This window comes from Melanerpes formicivorus, unplaced genomic scaffold (genome assembly GCF_026170545.1).
Source record: "Melanerpes formicivorus ecotype bairdi unplaced genomic scaffold, bMelFor1.0.p_v2 SCAF_8, whole genome shotgun sequence".
Taxonomy (NCBI): domain Eukaryota; kingdom Metazoa; phylum Chordata; class Aves; order Piciformes; family Picidae; genus Melanerpes; species Melanerpes formicivorus.
The window spans coordinates 9558468-9575005 of record NW_027142360.1 but is presented as its reverse complement, the minus strand read 5'-3'; the positions used below and the strand labels follow the sequence as shown (position 1 = coordinate 9575005).

General features: G+C 43.9%; 1 protein-coding gene across 4 annotated transcripts in view; it reads right to left on the bottom strand.

Moving 5' to 3' along the window:
- ABCC9 (ATP binding cassette subfamily C member 9) overlaps positions 1-16538 on the bottom strand; it is an 81902-nt gene that overhangs the window by 48757 nt on the left and 16607 nt on the right. For all 4 annotated transcript variants that reach the window (XM_068141960.1, XM_068141961.1, XM_068141963.1 and 1 more), the window contains exons 7-11: positions 13349-13543; positions 8691-8855; positions 6206-6361; positions 3785-3919; positions 1590-1752 (exon numbers count right to left, since the gene is read on the bottom strand). In XM_068141960.1, coding sequence (XP_067998061.1) covers positions 1590-1752; positions 3785-3919; positions 6206-6361; positions 8691-8855; positions 13349-13543 — 814 coding nt within the window. The remainder of the gene's footprint in view (positions 1-1589; positions 1753-3784; positions 3920-6205; positions 6362-8690; positions 8856-13348; positions 13544-16538) is intronic.

Sequence of the window (16538 nt, the reverse complement as noted above, 5' to 3'; positions counted from 1 at the left end):
AGTTCAGATAGGAATTTATCTTTGCTGTAATCAGAGCTGCTAATATTACATGGACCCTTCTTACTGTGAAGCAACTCATTAACTGTAAGGTCATAATGAAGGTGACAGAAAAGGGCAACAAAGTTGGTGAGGGGTTTGGAGCACAAGCCCTATGAGGAGAGGCTGAGGGAGCTGGGGTTGCTTAGCCTGGAGAAGAGGAGACTCAGGGGTGACCTTATTGCTCTCTACAACTACCTGAAGGGAGCTTGTAGACAGGTGGGGGCTGGTCTCTTCTCCCAGGCAACCAGCACCAGAACAAGAGGACACAGTCTCAAGCTGCACCAGGGGAGGTTTAGGCTGGAGGTTAGGATTGGATTTAGAAAAATGGCATTCTGATTTGGATGCCTGTCACCAGGTATCAGGACAGCAATGAATTTAGGTTAACATACCAAATGATGAGGGAAAGGAAAATGATAATAGGGAAACAAAATATCAGATATCCCAGGCAACCAGAACAAGAAGACACAGTCTCAAGCTGCACCAGGCTCAAGGTGAGGAGAAAGTTCTTCACAGAGAGAGTTGTTAGCCATTGGAATGGGCTGCCCAGGGAGGTGGTGGAGTCACCATAATTGGAGGTGTTTTGGAGGAGACTTGACAGGGTGCTTGGTTGCATGGTTTAGTTGATTAGATGGTGTTGGATGATAGGTTGGACACGATGATCTTGAAGGTCTCTTCCAATCTGGTTTACTTCTATTCTATTCTATTCTATTCTATTCTATTCTATTCTATTCTATTCTATTCTATTCTATTCTATTCTATTCTATTCTATTCTATTCTATTCTATTCTAATGTACCATGGGAAAAAAAATAAATCAACAAGATATGCTTTAGATTTTCAAGCTTCTTTGTTATTTATAAATTCATAGGATGGTTTAAGGTGGAAGAAACCTTAAAGATCCTCTAGTTCCAACCCCCCTGCAATGGGCAGGGACACCTTCCACTAGACCAGGCTGCTCAAGATCTCATGCAGCTTGGCTTTGAACACCTCCACAGAGGGGGCATCCACAACCTCCCTGGGCACCTTTCAGTGTCTTACCACCCTCACTGTTAGGAACTTTTTCTTAATCTCCATTCTCAATCTGCCCTGCTCAAGCTTCAGTCCATTGCTTCTCATCCTGCCACTGTAAGCCATTGTAAAGTCCCTTCCCAAATTTCTTGTAGTCTCCTTCAGGTATTGGAAGGCTGCTCCATGATCTCCCTGGAGCCTTCTGTTCTCCAGGGTGAACAGCCCCAACTCTCTCAGCCTGTACCCATAGGGGAGCTTCTCCAGACCTCTGTCAACTTTGTGGTCCTCCTCTGGACCTGCTCCAGCAGCTCCATATCCCTCTTATGCTGGGGGCACCAGAACTGGACGCAGTGCTCCAGGTGGCGTCTCGTGAGATCGGAGCAGAGCAGAGCAGAGCAGAGCAGAGGGGCAGAATCACCTCCCTCATCCTGTTTTTGTGAAAAAGCATCATAGGCACAGCTGTCTCTTGCTTTAGTGGAAGTCAGGAGGAATGCTGACATGAAGAGCAGGAGTCATTTCCGAGCACTATAACACAGTTACTTACTGGAAAGAGAGGTATGAAGTGCAAAGGTTTTGAGACTGGTGAGCTCCTTCATTCTTGTTTCTTCCACGCTAGTACAAAATATGTGCTCCCAGGCATACAGCTTTAATAACTTAATGCCTTTTAGTATCTCATTGGTTTTCTTTAATCTCTCAGTAGAGTAGTCCTTTATGTCAAAAGAAAATAAGGATAAGAAATGGCTAATGGTTTGTAGCTTTAACGAGAGTGCTCTTTCCCCTTTACTTCCCTTGTAAAATTCATGAAAGATTTATAGCTTTTGCAGGCTTTCAGTTGCCATACTGAATAGAGCACTATCATAGAATCATTAAGGTTGAAAAAGACCTTTAAAATCATCAAGTCCAGCTGTAACCCACCTACCATGCCCACTAAACTATATCCTGAAGCGTCACATCTACAGCTTCTCGAACACCTCCAGGGATGGTGACTCCACCACCTCCCTGGGCAGCCTGTTCCAACCCCTCACCGCTCTCATTAAAGAAGTTTTTCTAAATGTCCAACCTAAACCTTCTCTGCCACAACTCAAACCCATTTCCTCTCATCCTGTTGCTGGTTACTTGGGAGAAGAGACCAACACCAGCCTCACTCCAACCTCCTTTCAGGGAGCAGTAGAGAGCAGTAAGATCTCCTCTCAGCCTTCTCTTATCCAGACTGAACATCCCCAGCTCCCTCAGCCCCTCCTTGCACAATGCCCTCCAAACCCCCACCAGCCTCACTGCTCTTCTCTGGACACCTTCCAGCCCCTCAGCGTCTTTCCTATCCTGTGGCACCCAGAATTGAACCCAGCACTCAAGCTGTGGTGTCACCAGGGCCAAGTACAGGAGCACCATCAGTGCTCTACTCCTCCTGGACACACTGGTTTTGATCCAGGCCAGGATGTCTTTGGCCTCCTTGGCGACCTGGACGCACTGCTGGCTCATGTTCAGCCCCAGATCCTTTTCCACTAGCTGCTTTCTAGCCACTCCGTCCCAAGCCTGTAGCATTGCTTGGGGTGGCTGTGACCAAAGTGCAGGACCCAGCACTTGACCTTGTTAGACCTGTGTTCTTTGGAGATATCAAAATATTTACTATCAGGAGGGGAAATGAAGTGATCCTGTTCTGAAAACAAACATAGAGCAAAACATCCAAATCCTTCAAAGAGTGGGGAAATGTGGGGGGGGTGGGGGTGGGTTAGTAGGTCAGTGGTGCCCATAACAATACACAGAAGACTCTGTGTGTGCACTTGCTGATACAAAATTAATTCTGTGATTCATACAGACCAGCCATGAAAATGAGATGCTTATTGATATATTTAGCTAATTGTCCCTTGCCAAAACCAAAAGAGCAATGACAGATATTTGTAAAGTGATAACCCAGAAGATGTTTTGTGTCAGAAGAACTCAGAAAAGAGCAAGAAAGCCACAAAACATCCAACCTATTTCTGAAATGATGCAAAGTTCCTTTCTCTGCTGGTATAAATTGGCACCACTCGACAGCCCTGAAGTGTGCTGACCATTAGAGCCCTGCAGTATAATTGGCTTTAAACATTAAGATAAGGAGGGTCTTTAAATATTTAACAAAGAAACATCAAAGGTTGGTTGAAAAAGTTCAAGGCTCATGAGGATAAAGTTAAAAATTAGACAAAAGTATCAGAAAACATTTGAGATTGGTAAGCTAAATCAGACAGCAAAATAAATTTGCAGCACTGAGGGGAAAAAATAAAGAATATAAGGCAGGATAGATCCAGCAGTGCTAGTTGGGTTTGAGAGAAAACCTAAGGTTGGAATGACAGCAGAAAGTCTGCAGGCACTGCAGAGAGGGGTAGGACACATTCTTTTATCCTGTTATCCTGCTATAATTTATCAGACATTTGTTCCCTTCGCTGACATCCCATGAAATGCAACGTCCAACACCCTTTCATGGAATTGAATTCAGATGAAACTGTGCTGCAGGGTGAAAAATACTCTGCAGAGAAGACAGGTCAAGGCCCACATACTATTTTCAGAGTTTTGTCTGACAAATGGTAGGAAGGAGGAGATGCTAAGCCACAGCAAACCAGAAAGGGAGGGATGATGAAATGAAGGGATGGCTCGCTCAAACCTTTGCAATGAACATTCACTGACAATGAGAACAGAATCCAGGGTCCCTGGTTCCTTGTTCTCATTTCTGGATCACAAGTGTCACTGAAAGAATTTACTTACAAGAGTGCTCTTCTGAGCCTCAGCCAGCTTCGTAGCTATGAAGTACTGTATGGGAGCTAACAGGACAATGACAGCAGCACCAACCAAGGCACTCACTCCCAGTAAATTGTAGAGTAGGATCACACCCATTATTATCTGTGAAGAAAAATGCAACAAAGAAGAAGAAAAAGAAGAAAAAAGTAGATTTAAATGTGTTAGAATAATAGCAAGGAAAAATAAACACTTGGTTTTTCTAAGAAACAGTGAAATAGTTCCTAGGAATCTGCTGAGCTCATACTTCAGAAGGTTGTATTGGTAAGGTATGGGAGATGAACCCAGCAGCTTTTCTTTTTGACAGGAGCCGCACAGTTTGTGTTACTGCCTGGCAGCTCTAACTCCAGATGAGGCTTCCACAGAACGAAAGGAGCAGTAAAAGGATAGTGCTTTCCCCGAGGCATTTTGCAGAGTTCCTGGCTTCAAGTCTTATTTACACTAGGGCTCCTTACATCACCCTGGAACTATGTGAAGGTCCTAATACTGTCATGAATCACAGATGCATTCTGTTGTAGTGGTCCTCTTGCAACTGCAGACAGAGGCACATAGAGGCAAGCACTGAGGCATGGAGCAGATGTGCTGGGAGTGACACAAAGCTGAGCTTGTGCATCAATATCATGGGGCTCTGTAGGAAAATAGCAACCTTAGCCGTACAAACAGTTTGGGGAGAATTCCCACAAAGGTTTACCCAGGAATGGCTGTGATGGAAGTACCAGGATTCTGGTTCCTTAGTTTCTCCAAGCTCTACTACAGAAACATTTTGATTAAAAGCTCCACTTAATGGTACAGAGATGTTGTCAGTGATAACAGGGCATGCAGAACTAGTTCACCACTTTGTAGCTCTAGTCAGTTCTGTCTTTAAATCTATCTCCCTGGGCAACCTGTTCCAGTGCCTCACCACCCTCACTGTAAAGACTTTCTTCCTAGTAGCCAACTGTCAGTTTCTTCCTGCTTTCTCCAAAACACAGCCATTCCAGCTTATCAGGCTGAAAGAAATATTACCACAAAACCCAGTGCCACTGACATCAGCTGCATAATATTTTGAGGAGGAAAGAGTAAGTATTTGTCTTTTAATTTTGGAGCAGAGGGGTGAGGTGAGTAAGCTTAAGAGCTGTACAGCCTTGGTCACAGATGCTCACTCACCAAGTGCACTCGCCAGGTGCAAATTCATGTGCGATGCTTACTCATCCCCAGCCAAAGCTACTGTCAGGCTACCTCTATGTTCCCTGTCTCCATATTGTCTGATGGTGAACTCCAGGAACCAGCAAAATCATCAGAAGCTTCCTTAAACCAGCCTTTTACAGTACTGGTGAGGAAGGCCATTACATTTCTACAGTGGCTGGGACAGAATCTCTAATAAAGAGACAAAGAGGTGGTGAATTTAGGCTATCCACAAACATCAGACCATTGATTCCTTTAATAACATTCACAGTATCAACAGCACCTGGGTGTGAAACAGTGACTTGAAATGAAACCCTCCATATTATTTCTGATTTCTGTTGCCTTTCTGTTGTCTTTTTCTCCCTAAATCATCTTATGACTCTCTAAACCCTACCTGATTCATTAGTAGTAGTAATATTGCTGACTGTTAGAACAGATTACTCACATTGTTCCAGGAATTTCAGCAACAGAGCTTTGCTGTAGGAGTGGTTCTTATCTCTTTTTCAACTTGTTTAATCTCAGTGGGATCATTTATAGGGAAGAAGCATGCCTGGCCTGCCCCAAGCTAAAATTTTGAAGGTACTACAGGAGTCCAAGCTTCATGCAAAATCAGCATGACTAATTAAGTCATTTAGCACTTTTGAAGATTTCTTTCAGGCTAATAAATTTTAACTTTCCTTCCTACAGATCTCCCTACAGGTCTTTCCCAGGCTTGTTAAAACCCAGATGTTTACAGTAGCTAAGCTTGTTTAGACGAGAGCTCCTCTGAGCATATCGTGCAGTGTGCTGTCAGTGCTGCTGTCAGCCACTGAGCAGGATGCAACTGCTTTTTGCTCCTGCCACAAAATGCAGTTCCAAGTGGACACAGCAGCTGCAATATTGAGCACTGGTTAAGTTGCCTGTGCTGCTGCCATGTGGCAGAAGTAAAAGAGTGCCACTAACAATAGAAATAGGAGCAGGGAAAGGATGGCAGGTCAACAGTTTTGAAGCCACAGACCACATCCATAACGTGGAAATCCTGCTCAAAAACCCTCTCTCTCTTTAGTGCAGAGACAGGCTCCCAGCCCTGGCAGCAGATGATGGGCCATGTTTCTTCTTGTTAGTCTTCCTGGTAAATGAGTGTGAAATCCAGATTCCCTCTGGATCTCGTAATAGTCTCACAGACATACACACTTTTCAACCAGGCTGGAGGATCTCTGACATCAGGCTCTTGGTTTGACACTCTACCTGAACAGGCATTGCCCACAGATTAGGGCACAGGAACAAGAACCACATTAATTGGTTTGTTTCTATGGCAACCAAGTTATTGATTTGTCCCAAGGTCATCTCTCCCATTGACAAGTTGGATGTAGAAAGCCTCAGGATCTTATTATATATCATTGCCTGTAGGGAGGGAATAAAAGGGAAGATATTAAAATGGTAAAATTATAGAGCAACAGTAGCAGCAGGATGTTTCAGACTCTGGTGTCAGCCTTTACCTAAGCAAGCCAGAGAGAGAGATGGAGACAGAATGAGAGAAAGCACAAGAGAGAGAACAGACTTTTAAAAACTCCCAATTCCTCTCCAAAAGGTTTGTTGCTTCACACAGACCTAAAATAGAAGAAGCCATCCAAATTTAGGAGTCTGGGCAAATATATATATTTTTAACAAACATTTGGTAGGTTTCTATGACACCCTTTGCCCAAGAAATCCTTGCTTCTGATAAGACACTCTTGCTCAGGGTGGGTATACATTCCTTTGGGTTTCTTACCCAGTCATCTATTTCCATAAAATTTGTAGACGCTTAACAGGGCTCAAAATGAATCAGGTCTTATATCCACCAGAATTTTGAAGATAAATATTGTGACCCCAGTTTGCAATTATGACCAAATATCAAATACTGCAGCTTCAAGGAAGTTTTGAAAGTAATTTATGCTCTCCGCTCTGTTTTGTCCATAAGCAAGGTAGAACCTGCAGAATTATACCTGGTGAATTACAGCAGCTGTATATGGTCCTAGGGGTTCCCATTTTGGCAAGTGAGAATCACAGAAGGACAAGGAAATTATCAGGTACTCTTTCTTTGAATCATAGAATCAACAAGGTTGGAAAAGACCTCAAAGATCATCAAGTCCAACCTGTCACCCAACACCTCATGCCTACTAGACCAGGGCACCAAGTGCCACATCCAATCTCCTCTTGAACACCTCCAGGGATGGTGACTCCACCACCTCCCTGGGCAGCACATTCCAATAGCTAACAACTCTCTCTGTGAAGAAATTTCTCATCACCTCAAGCCTAAACTTCCCCTGGTGCAGCCTTTGACTGTGTCCTCTCATTCTGGTGCTGGTTGCCTGGGAGAAGAGACCAACTCCCTCCTGGCTACAACCTCCCTTCAGATAGTTGCAGAGAGCAATGAGGTCTCCCCTGAGCCTCCTCTTCTCCAGGTTAAACAATCCCAGTTCCCTCAGCCTCTCCTCATAGGGCTTGTGCTCAAGGCCTCTCCCCAGCCTCATTGCCCTTCTCTGGAGATGTTCAAGAGTCTCAATGTCCTTCTTAAATTGAGGGCCCCAGAACTGGACACAGTTCTTCAACAAGACTGTGCCATCTCTCCTGGGAGAAGGCAGAAAGTGTTTAAACCCGCTAGATCAGTCACAAAAAAAGAAGGTTTTGTGCTGAGATGATAGTCCTACAGTTAATTACCCCTAGCAAAACATCTGCCTTCTGTTGTGAGCACAGTTCTACTGCTGTTTGTGGAGTTTGGTCTGCAGAGATTCCTGCTACAAACCACCCACGTGCTGAGCTGGAGCTGCTGGCTCCAGTTCATAAAGATGACTTTCACAGAGGGTTAATGGATGTTGGTTTTAGAGAGGCAGTTTTGCAGATTAAGCACTTCTGTCCCATCCCAGAGGGCTCTGTGAAAAAGGGCATAAAGATTCAGACTCACCACACATGGTGAGGCGTGGACAATGTTCCCATAGAACATACCTCAGCCAAAGATACTCTGAAGGTGACTCTGTTCACAGTCAGAAGTGACTTCATAAGCATAGGAACAAAGCAGATGCATAGCCAGAACAGCACTGCTTGTCTTCATTTACCTAACTTCATATTCAAAGATAAGTTCTGACATGCAAAAAGTGAGTGTTAAACTTTCACATGCTAGTATGAAGGGTTTAGTTCTTAACAGAAGGAATTCACAGAATCACAGAATGTTAGGGGTTGGAAGGAACCTCCCTGGCCCATGGGGTTGTTCTTTCCCTGACTCTGCCCTTGTCCTTGTTGGATTTCATTCCATTTCTCCCCACACAACTCTCCAGCCTGTCCAGGTCTTGATGAGTGACAGCACAGCCTGAGGGGTGTCAGCCACTACTCCCAGTTTGGTGTCATCAGCAAACTTGCTGACAGTGCCCTCTGTGCCCACATCCAGGTCCTTGATGGATATATTGAATAGCCCTGGTCCCAGTACCAAACCCTGAGGGACCACACTAGATACAGGCCTCCCTCCAACCAGTTGACCTCTCTGACTTTCCTTAACTGCTGCCATCACCTTGCCTGTGTCAGCGGTACTACTTTTTCCAGCTTTCTGTAGAAAAATACAGTGCCTATCTTCTCTCAAACAGTTGTTAACTGATTCTCCAGATAAAGAATAAGACAAATGAAAGTACCAAGCTGGAGCAATATCTTGTGTGAACATCTTGTGAATATCTTGGCTGAACATGGGAATGTCTTTGCTCACCAGTAAAGCACCTCGTAAGTTGATGCCAGTTTCTGTAGTCACATAGTAGGATGCCTGTAGGAATGTCCTCTGCAAGATAAGAGCCAGGAAGAGAAGAACTGCCAAAACATAAACATTCCTGAGGAATTCCTCTGAGGAAAGATATGAATTTGATGCATCTTTCACCTAAAAAGAAAGGGGAAAATTATGTAAGTGGCATAGGAGAGACTGCAGGTTCTTGGGACACTGGAAAGAATGAAATTCAGTCAGTTCCTTAGAATAAAGAATATTGATGGAATTATACAAAAATGATATAAATCAGATTTGTCACTGTCCCATGTATCAAAACCATTTGGATAGCAATTAAATACTCTGCTCATGCGCCAAAGACTTAGGAGCCTACCTTCTAGCAGTTTTATAGTTACTTGTTTTTTAGCAGGAAAGATAAAATGAGCATGAAGCATATCTGCCTTACTGTTAGTCTCTTCTCCCAGGCAGCCAGCACCAGAACAAGAGGACACAGTCTCAAGCTGTATCAGGGGAGGTTTAGGCTGGATGGTAGGAAGAAGTTCTATACAGAGAGAGTGATTGCCCATTGGAATGGGCTGCCCAGGGAGGTGGTGCAGTCACCATCACTGGAGGTGTTCAGGAGGAGACTTGATGGGGTGCTTGGTGCCATGGTTTGGTTGATTAAATGGTGTTGGATGATAGGTTGGACTTGATGATCTTGAAGGTCTTTTCCAACCTGGTTAATTCTATTCTATTCTATTCTATTCTATTCTATTCTATTCTATTCTATTCTATTCTATTCTATTCTATTCTATTCTATTCTATTCTATTCCATTCCATTCCATTCCATTCCATTCCATTCCATTCTGATGATTTGTGGGATAGAAATGCTAAGCAGTAAAAAGTAAGTCTCATTCCACCTGCACCACAAAGAAGCTGGAAGAAAGTATTTTTTACTATATGGGATTAGTTACTTCTGTTGCATTTGCATACTATAGAAATAGTTCCTTCTCTGATACCTGTGAATTCTGAATAAATTAAGGATATATATATGCCAGTATTCTCCACAAAATGAGGTTTGTATGCCATAACAGGGTGGGAAAAAATCTTGTTGAAACAACTTTTTTTTTTTTCCCCTTTTCATTTTTCTAGTTCTTATCTTCACTGATCTGCTCTATTTCAGGCAGAAAAGGAAACAAATGTACCACAGCAGTGCAAGGAAGGCTGTTCCCTTGGTAATTCTGACCCAGCTGGAAGCAGGATGTGTTTGAATTCTTAAAAAAATAGAATAAAAAAACACAATAAAAAAAAAACACCAAAAAATAATCAAAAAAAGAAGGAAAAAGCCTGTTCTACTGACACACACAGCCTGATTCCAAGATCAAAGGCTTGGGAAGTACTGGAAACTAACCAGGTACCTACCCTCTTGAAGATTCCTTCATCACTCTGGATTACTGTCATCTGCCATGAGACTGCCTGCAGGACAGACATCTTCTGAGCCATCCAGGCTCACCTTGCTGCAGTGACCCTAGCCTCTCCACACTGCACACAGGCAGCTGACACCCAAAAGGTGTGACCTGCCCTAAGTGATCCTGTTTTGCAAGGGGCTTGGACTCAGTGATTTCTGGAGGTCCCTTCCAATCCCTAGCATTGTATGATTCTATGATTTTGTGCTTTTCTCAGGAAGTGTCTTTAAAGTTGCCAGAATTGACCATTTTATAGCATATTATGTTAGAAAGAAAATATACAAGGCTTTGACAAATTAGGAATGAGAAATCTTATCACAGAATCACCAAGGTTGGAAGAGACCTCAAAGATCATCGAGTCCAACCTATCACCACAGACCTCATGACTACTAAACCATGGCACCAAGTGCCATGTCCAATCCCCTTTTGAACACCTCCAGGGATGGTGACTCCACCACCTCCCTGGGCAACCCAGTCCAGTGGCTAATGACTCTCTCTGTGAGGAACTTTCTCCTCACCTCGAGGCTCAACCTCCCCTGGTGCAGCTTGAGACTGTGTCTTCTTGTTCTGGTGCTGGTTGCCTGGGAGAAGAGACCAGCCCCCTAAAAGTGTTCTCCAAAGGTCCACTGAAATAAGGGGACTAAGTAGCTCAATCAGCCCAAGTAGCTGCTTAAGTGCATGATTGGTCAGCTAAAAATGTTCAAAACCTCTTCTCTTAACATTCTGCTGCATCTAACTTCCCCATCTTTACATGGTGGGGATATTAATGATAGTATATTTGTATCAATGTACTTAGAGCTCTCAGGAACTAATGGGGAATAGGCAGAAACTTCAATTAATTCACATTAATTAAAACTGGAGAAATACATAAGAGCAAGAACAACCAGAGGAAAGTTTATCAAAATCCATAAATTCCAATCCAATGGATTCTGAAGTTTACCCAAGAGAAACAGTGACTGTCACTGAGCCAGGCCCTTGTAGTGGTTTAAATTTACCCAGTGATTTTCATCTTCCCTTTAGCCAGTGTGGATTAAAACTTAGAAAATCCCACAACACTGAAGAGCACAAAAGAACAATGACATGTACAAGGTACAGATTCTTAAGCTTTAGATCCAGAAATAGATAATTTTCAAACTAAAATAACTAGTTTGTTCAATATGCACAAAAAAACCTCCACCCCAAACCAACAGACAAAACCAAACCAAACCAACCAAACAAAAAAGCCCAAACCAACGTTTTGGAAGCAAAATATGCACTTTGCCTTTTGACTCTGTGGCTCAAATCCAACATGTGGAGGTTCAAGGATGATAAAGAGCTTTATTTGATAAGCTGTACAATTAAAGGTTCATTCTTCAGTGGAATGGCTGAATGAGAGTCTAAAGCCAAATTCAGGCCATCAGTCGAGAAAATGAATGTGAGGAGTGAGCAGCCAAAGAGAAGGTATTTGGATAGTGATGATAGTCAAATGCTTTTTCTGGAGGGGAAAATGTTATTCCATTACATACCTATCTGCTCATTCAGATACAAAACACTCACTTTATAAAGCCTGTGGAGGTATTTCCATATCAGAAGGCAGATGTTAGGAACATTTCTTCCTCCCTGTTGTCAGCTAGTAAAATAAGTCTACCTGTATGGTTTTACTAGTTACTGGTAAATTCTTCCTCTTAGGATCAATGCTTAGAGCTGGGATTTGAAGGTTCAGTCTTGGTGAAACTTGAAATGAGCTGTGAACTGGCATCTTTTGTGCATCTCTACTATAGAATCATAGAATGGTTTGGCTTGGAAGGCATATTTAAAGGTCATCTAGTCCAATCCCCTGGCAGTGAGCAGGGACATCTTCATCTAGGTCAGCTTGATCAGCTTGCTCAAAACCCCATCCAACCTGACCTTGAATGTTTCCAAGGATGGTGAATCTACCACCTCTCTGAGCAACACGTTCCAGTGTTTCACCACCCTCACAGTAAAACATTTCTTCCTTGTATGTAGTCTGAATCTCTCCTCCTTTAGTCTAAAACCATTACCCCTTGTCTAAAAAGATTGTCCTTGTCTTTCTTATAAGCCACTTCAATTATTGACAGACTGCAGTAAATTTGCACTGAAGCTTCTCTTCTTCAGGCTGAACAACCCCAATCTTTTCAGCCTTTATTTATAGTAGGAGACGTGCTCCAGCCCCCAAGTAGTTTTTGTAGCCCTCCTTTGGTCTGGACCTGTTCTAACAGTTCCATGTCCTTCTTGTGTTGGAGGGCTCCAGAGCTGGACACAATACACCAGGTAGGGCCTCACTGGAAAGATTCGCCTTCCCTGACCTGCTGGCCACCCTTCTGTTGATGCAGGCCAGGGTACAGCCATCTGGGCTGCAAGTGCACATCGCTGGCTCCCATCCATCTTTTCATCCACCAAGAATGCTGCTGTATGAAGAACGCCATTGAACAATGTGTGTGCTTTTCACCTCACATGCACCAGTGCATTTCATCACAGCAACAAGCAGCACAATCAGTCACCAAGAGGGAAAGCAGATTTCAGAGAGCTCAAATCTGTCAACAAACTACAAACTGACAGATGGACAGAAGTGAAGCAAAATCGCCACTCCTCCTTGCTGCACACGCCCCTGAGGCACAAGGAGGCAGTTAAAGAGGAGCACAAAAGCTCTTCCTTCTCCCCAGAGCTGCAGGGGTGACTCCTGCAGGAGGCAGGCAGTTGGGCAGCTGGGGGAAGCCTACATTACCTGTAGTGCAGTCATACCGAAGACTTCCACTACTTTCTAACTTGACTCACTCTCTCTTACCAAAAAAATTACACAGTTTGCTTGAAAGAAACAATTAAATACTACAAAGATCACAGAAATCGCAGAAGACCCTCAGGAACACCAAGTCCAACCCAGAACCCTACTCTACAAGCTTCACCCCTAAACCATAGCCCTAAGCACCACATCCAAACCACCTTCAAACACACATAGGGTTGGTGACTCAACCCCCTCCCTGGGCAACCCATTCCAAAGCCTGACCACTCTTTCTGTGAAAAAATGTTTCCTAATGTCCAGTCTAAACCTACCCAATTGTAGCTTGAGGCCATTCCCTTTTGTTCTGTCACTAACAACCTGTGAGAAGAGGCCAGCACCATCACAAAGAGGTAAAGGCATGCAGTCAGACATATTAAATATGTGCATACTAGCAGACAACATCTCAGCCCAGGCTGTCAGGTTACCTTTTCTGTTGTATTTGTGTTATTGGTTGTGTTCTGGAAGCCTTGGACAATGCCAGAAATGCACAATGGCCCAGCAAACCCCAGCAGGTCGGCCAAGTAACGGAAGGTGCTGCTGAGAAGAATCGGGCGTCCAAAAGCACTGTACATGGCCAGCCATATGGAGGGGCTCCTGTTGGGCTGCTCTGCTACCTTTTTCTGGAAAACAGATAGACAGCTGTCAGTGCACCAGGAAGAGGCCTTCCTGGCTGCGTATGGCCAGTTTCATTTCATTCCTGTCTGGGTGCCACATGGTTCTTGAAGGCTGCTTTGGAGTAGATGGCGTAGCAAACGTGCTGTAGATTTCAACTGATTTCAGAAAAGCTTCACAGCAAATTCAAACTCTGCCTCTTCTCAGCAACCAAGGCTCCTCTCCTCTAAATGCTAACTCTTTTCTAAACCTGTGAACACAGGAGTGCAAAGGCAGAGTAATCGTGCCAGCAGAGAGCCATTGCTCCTTGTCACATGTGCACTGGTCTGACCTATCAAGCCCTTGCTGACATGGGAAATCTTGGCTTTCACTGTAGGTGTGAAGCTACTTGAACCAGTGAGGGCTTCTCATGTGAGAAAAGGATTAAAGAAAAGAAACCAAACAAACAGACACCTACAGGAACATAGTTTGATTTCATTTATCTGGGGTTTCTGTTTGTTTGTTTTTGTTCCCCCCCCATCTTTTGGATGCCTTCCAGGAAAACACACTTCAGCTGATCACTAATTACTTTGCTCAAGGAGGTGAAAGTAACAGGCTATGTTGGTAGGTAAGATTAAATCAGCTAAGGCTCCTTTCTAGCCTTCAGTTCAGGGAATTTATGAAATATCACAATGCTTACTCTAAACCACCAACCAGATATCTCTGTATTTAGCCAGAAGAGCTCTGATATTTCTGAGGTCCTTTCAATCTAAAGAAGAAAGAGTTTTGCTTAACAGACCTGTGGTCTGCAGAGTGTTTCCTTGTGCTTCAGGCTTTTGACACTTTAAAAAAGCTTCTGTCATTTTTCAAGCAGCATGGATGCCTGCAAATTGTAACCCAAGCCAAGCCCTCTTGAGTGTTCACAGATACATTTAAGTTCAGCCCAGAAATAACAAGCCCTTGCCTCAGCAAATTAACCAAAGAAGAGCAAGTTTGCCTGTACACTGCCTGCCTGCCTTGTCTTTTTGACTCCTGTCTGCCTTTCCTTTTATGTCACTTCAGCAGTAAGATAGAATATGTGCATGGTGCCAAAAATGTACAAGTGTACAGAAGGGCCAGATGGCCCTCTGGCTTCTAGAGACTAGACCAGAATGGTCATACCCAATGCCAAGAAGCTTAGTACACAGAAATAAGCAGCATGGGGACACATTTGAGCTAACATTCCAGCGAGTGCAATGAAAGAATGAAGCTGCTGCTTCTGATGAGGGAAAGCGTACAAGGGCCTCAGGTGAGTTTCCCAGACAAAAGACTCTGAAATTGTTGCCTGATAGGTTGTGAGTTAGACTTGCACTGTGGAGGCTTCTGTCACACTTCTCAAATGAACGATCTGCCCTTTAACAGCTTGATAGGAGCTAAGCTCACTTATTAGGAAACACATCTGTTGTCTTCTGGAATAAAATGACACATACTTGTGTCAGCAGGCAAACCTTCACATGGTAGAAGCCAGCAGAATTCTCTCTAGTTGAATATGAGTTTCAGGAGTTCATAGTATCATAGTATGATAGTATCATTCAGGGTTGGAAGGGACCACAAGGATCATCTAGTTCTAACCCCCCTGCCATGGGCAGGGACACCCCACACTAGATCAGGCTGGCCAGAGCTCTTCACTGACATTGAAGAAAACAAGAAAACGTTGAACTCAGTGTTCACAGGCTCCATGGTTACACAAGTGGCACTATGCTATTTTAGCAGGGTACAGCAGCCATAAAAAGTTCATCTCAGACCTGCCACTTTACAGTCCTGTGTGCTTGGGACACAGGTTTGGAAAGCAGGGATTTAGAGAAAACAGTCAGCAACATTTCACCTGACTCATTTCTCTCATGCTGTTATTTGTGGAGAAGTTCAACAGGTTTCAGTTTTCATGGCGTGCAGAAGGGATAGAAAGGCAACATCACATGAGCTGTCCGAAAGGTATTTCGCAATAGAGAACATTCATGATCATATTCAGCATCTTTCCTCAAGGCATGTGATAAGAAGGGTTTGGAAAGGACCAGAAGCCTTCGTTCTGCAGGGGCATGGAGCACAGCTGAGCTCAGCTATTTCCAGACACAGGCAGGGGTAACTCAACTTAATCCAAAGGGAGCTGGGGGGCCTTCTCTTGCTAGCTCCAGAAGATTAGTGTAAAATACACCTTGGCAGCAGAGATGGTGATAGATCATCTCATCCGTATTGCAGACTGTGCTTCAACCTGAAGAATTTCCCTAATTCTGTTTTCTGATCTGACCATGCACAAACCAACATGTTTTTCTATGGGAGTGAACTGCAGTGAATTCCACTGCCTGGCTCTTTGAATTGGCTTTAGCCCTTTGGTTTACCTTGTCTATGAAGTATCAGTTTACTCCAGGGTTACAGCCTGTTTTCAAATATCAGCACAAATGTGCTAGAGGCTGTGGTAATCTCAAGACTTTAAACAATCACAGAATCACAGACTCACCAAGGTTGGAAGAGACCTCAAAGATCATCAAGTCCAACCTGTCACCACAGACCTCATGACCAAACCATGGCACCAAGTGCCACGTCCAATCCCCTCTTGAACACCTCCAGGGATGGTGACTCCACCACCTCCCTGGGCAGCCCATTCCAATGGCTAATGACTCTCTCAGTGAAGAACTTTCCCCTCATCTCGAGCCTAAACATCCCCTGGCACAGCTTGAGACTGTGTCAAAATGTGTTGTAAAAGAGCTTCATAAATGTAGGCACATGTAATTATGAGTAACATTCGTGCAAGTGTTTATACATGCATGGCATGCTGAGGGAAGCTACACACTGAAAGTTCACACATGTGAGCAATAGCCTGGAGAAGAGGAGGCTCATGGGTGACCTCATTGCTCTCTACAACTACTTTAAAGGTGTTTGTAGCCAGGAAGGGGTTGGTCTCTTCTCCCAGGCAACCAGCACCAGAACAAGGGGACACAGTCTCAAGCTGTGCCAGGGGAAGTTTAGGCTCGAGGTGAGGAGAAAGTT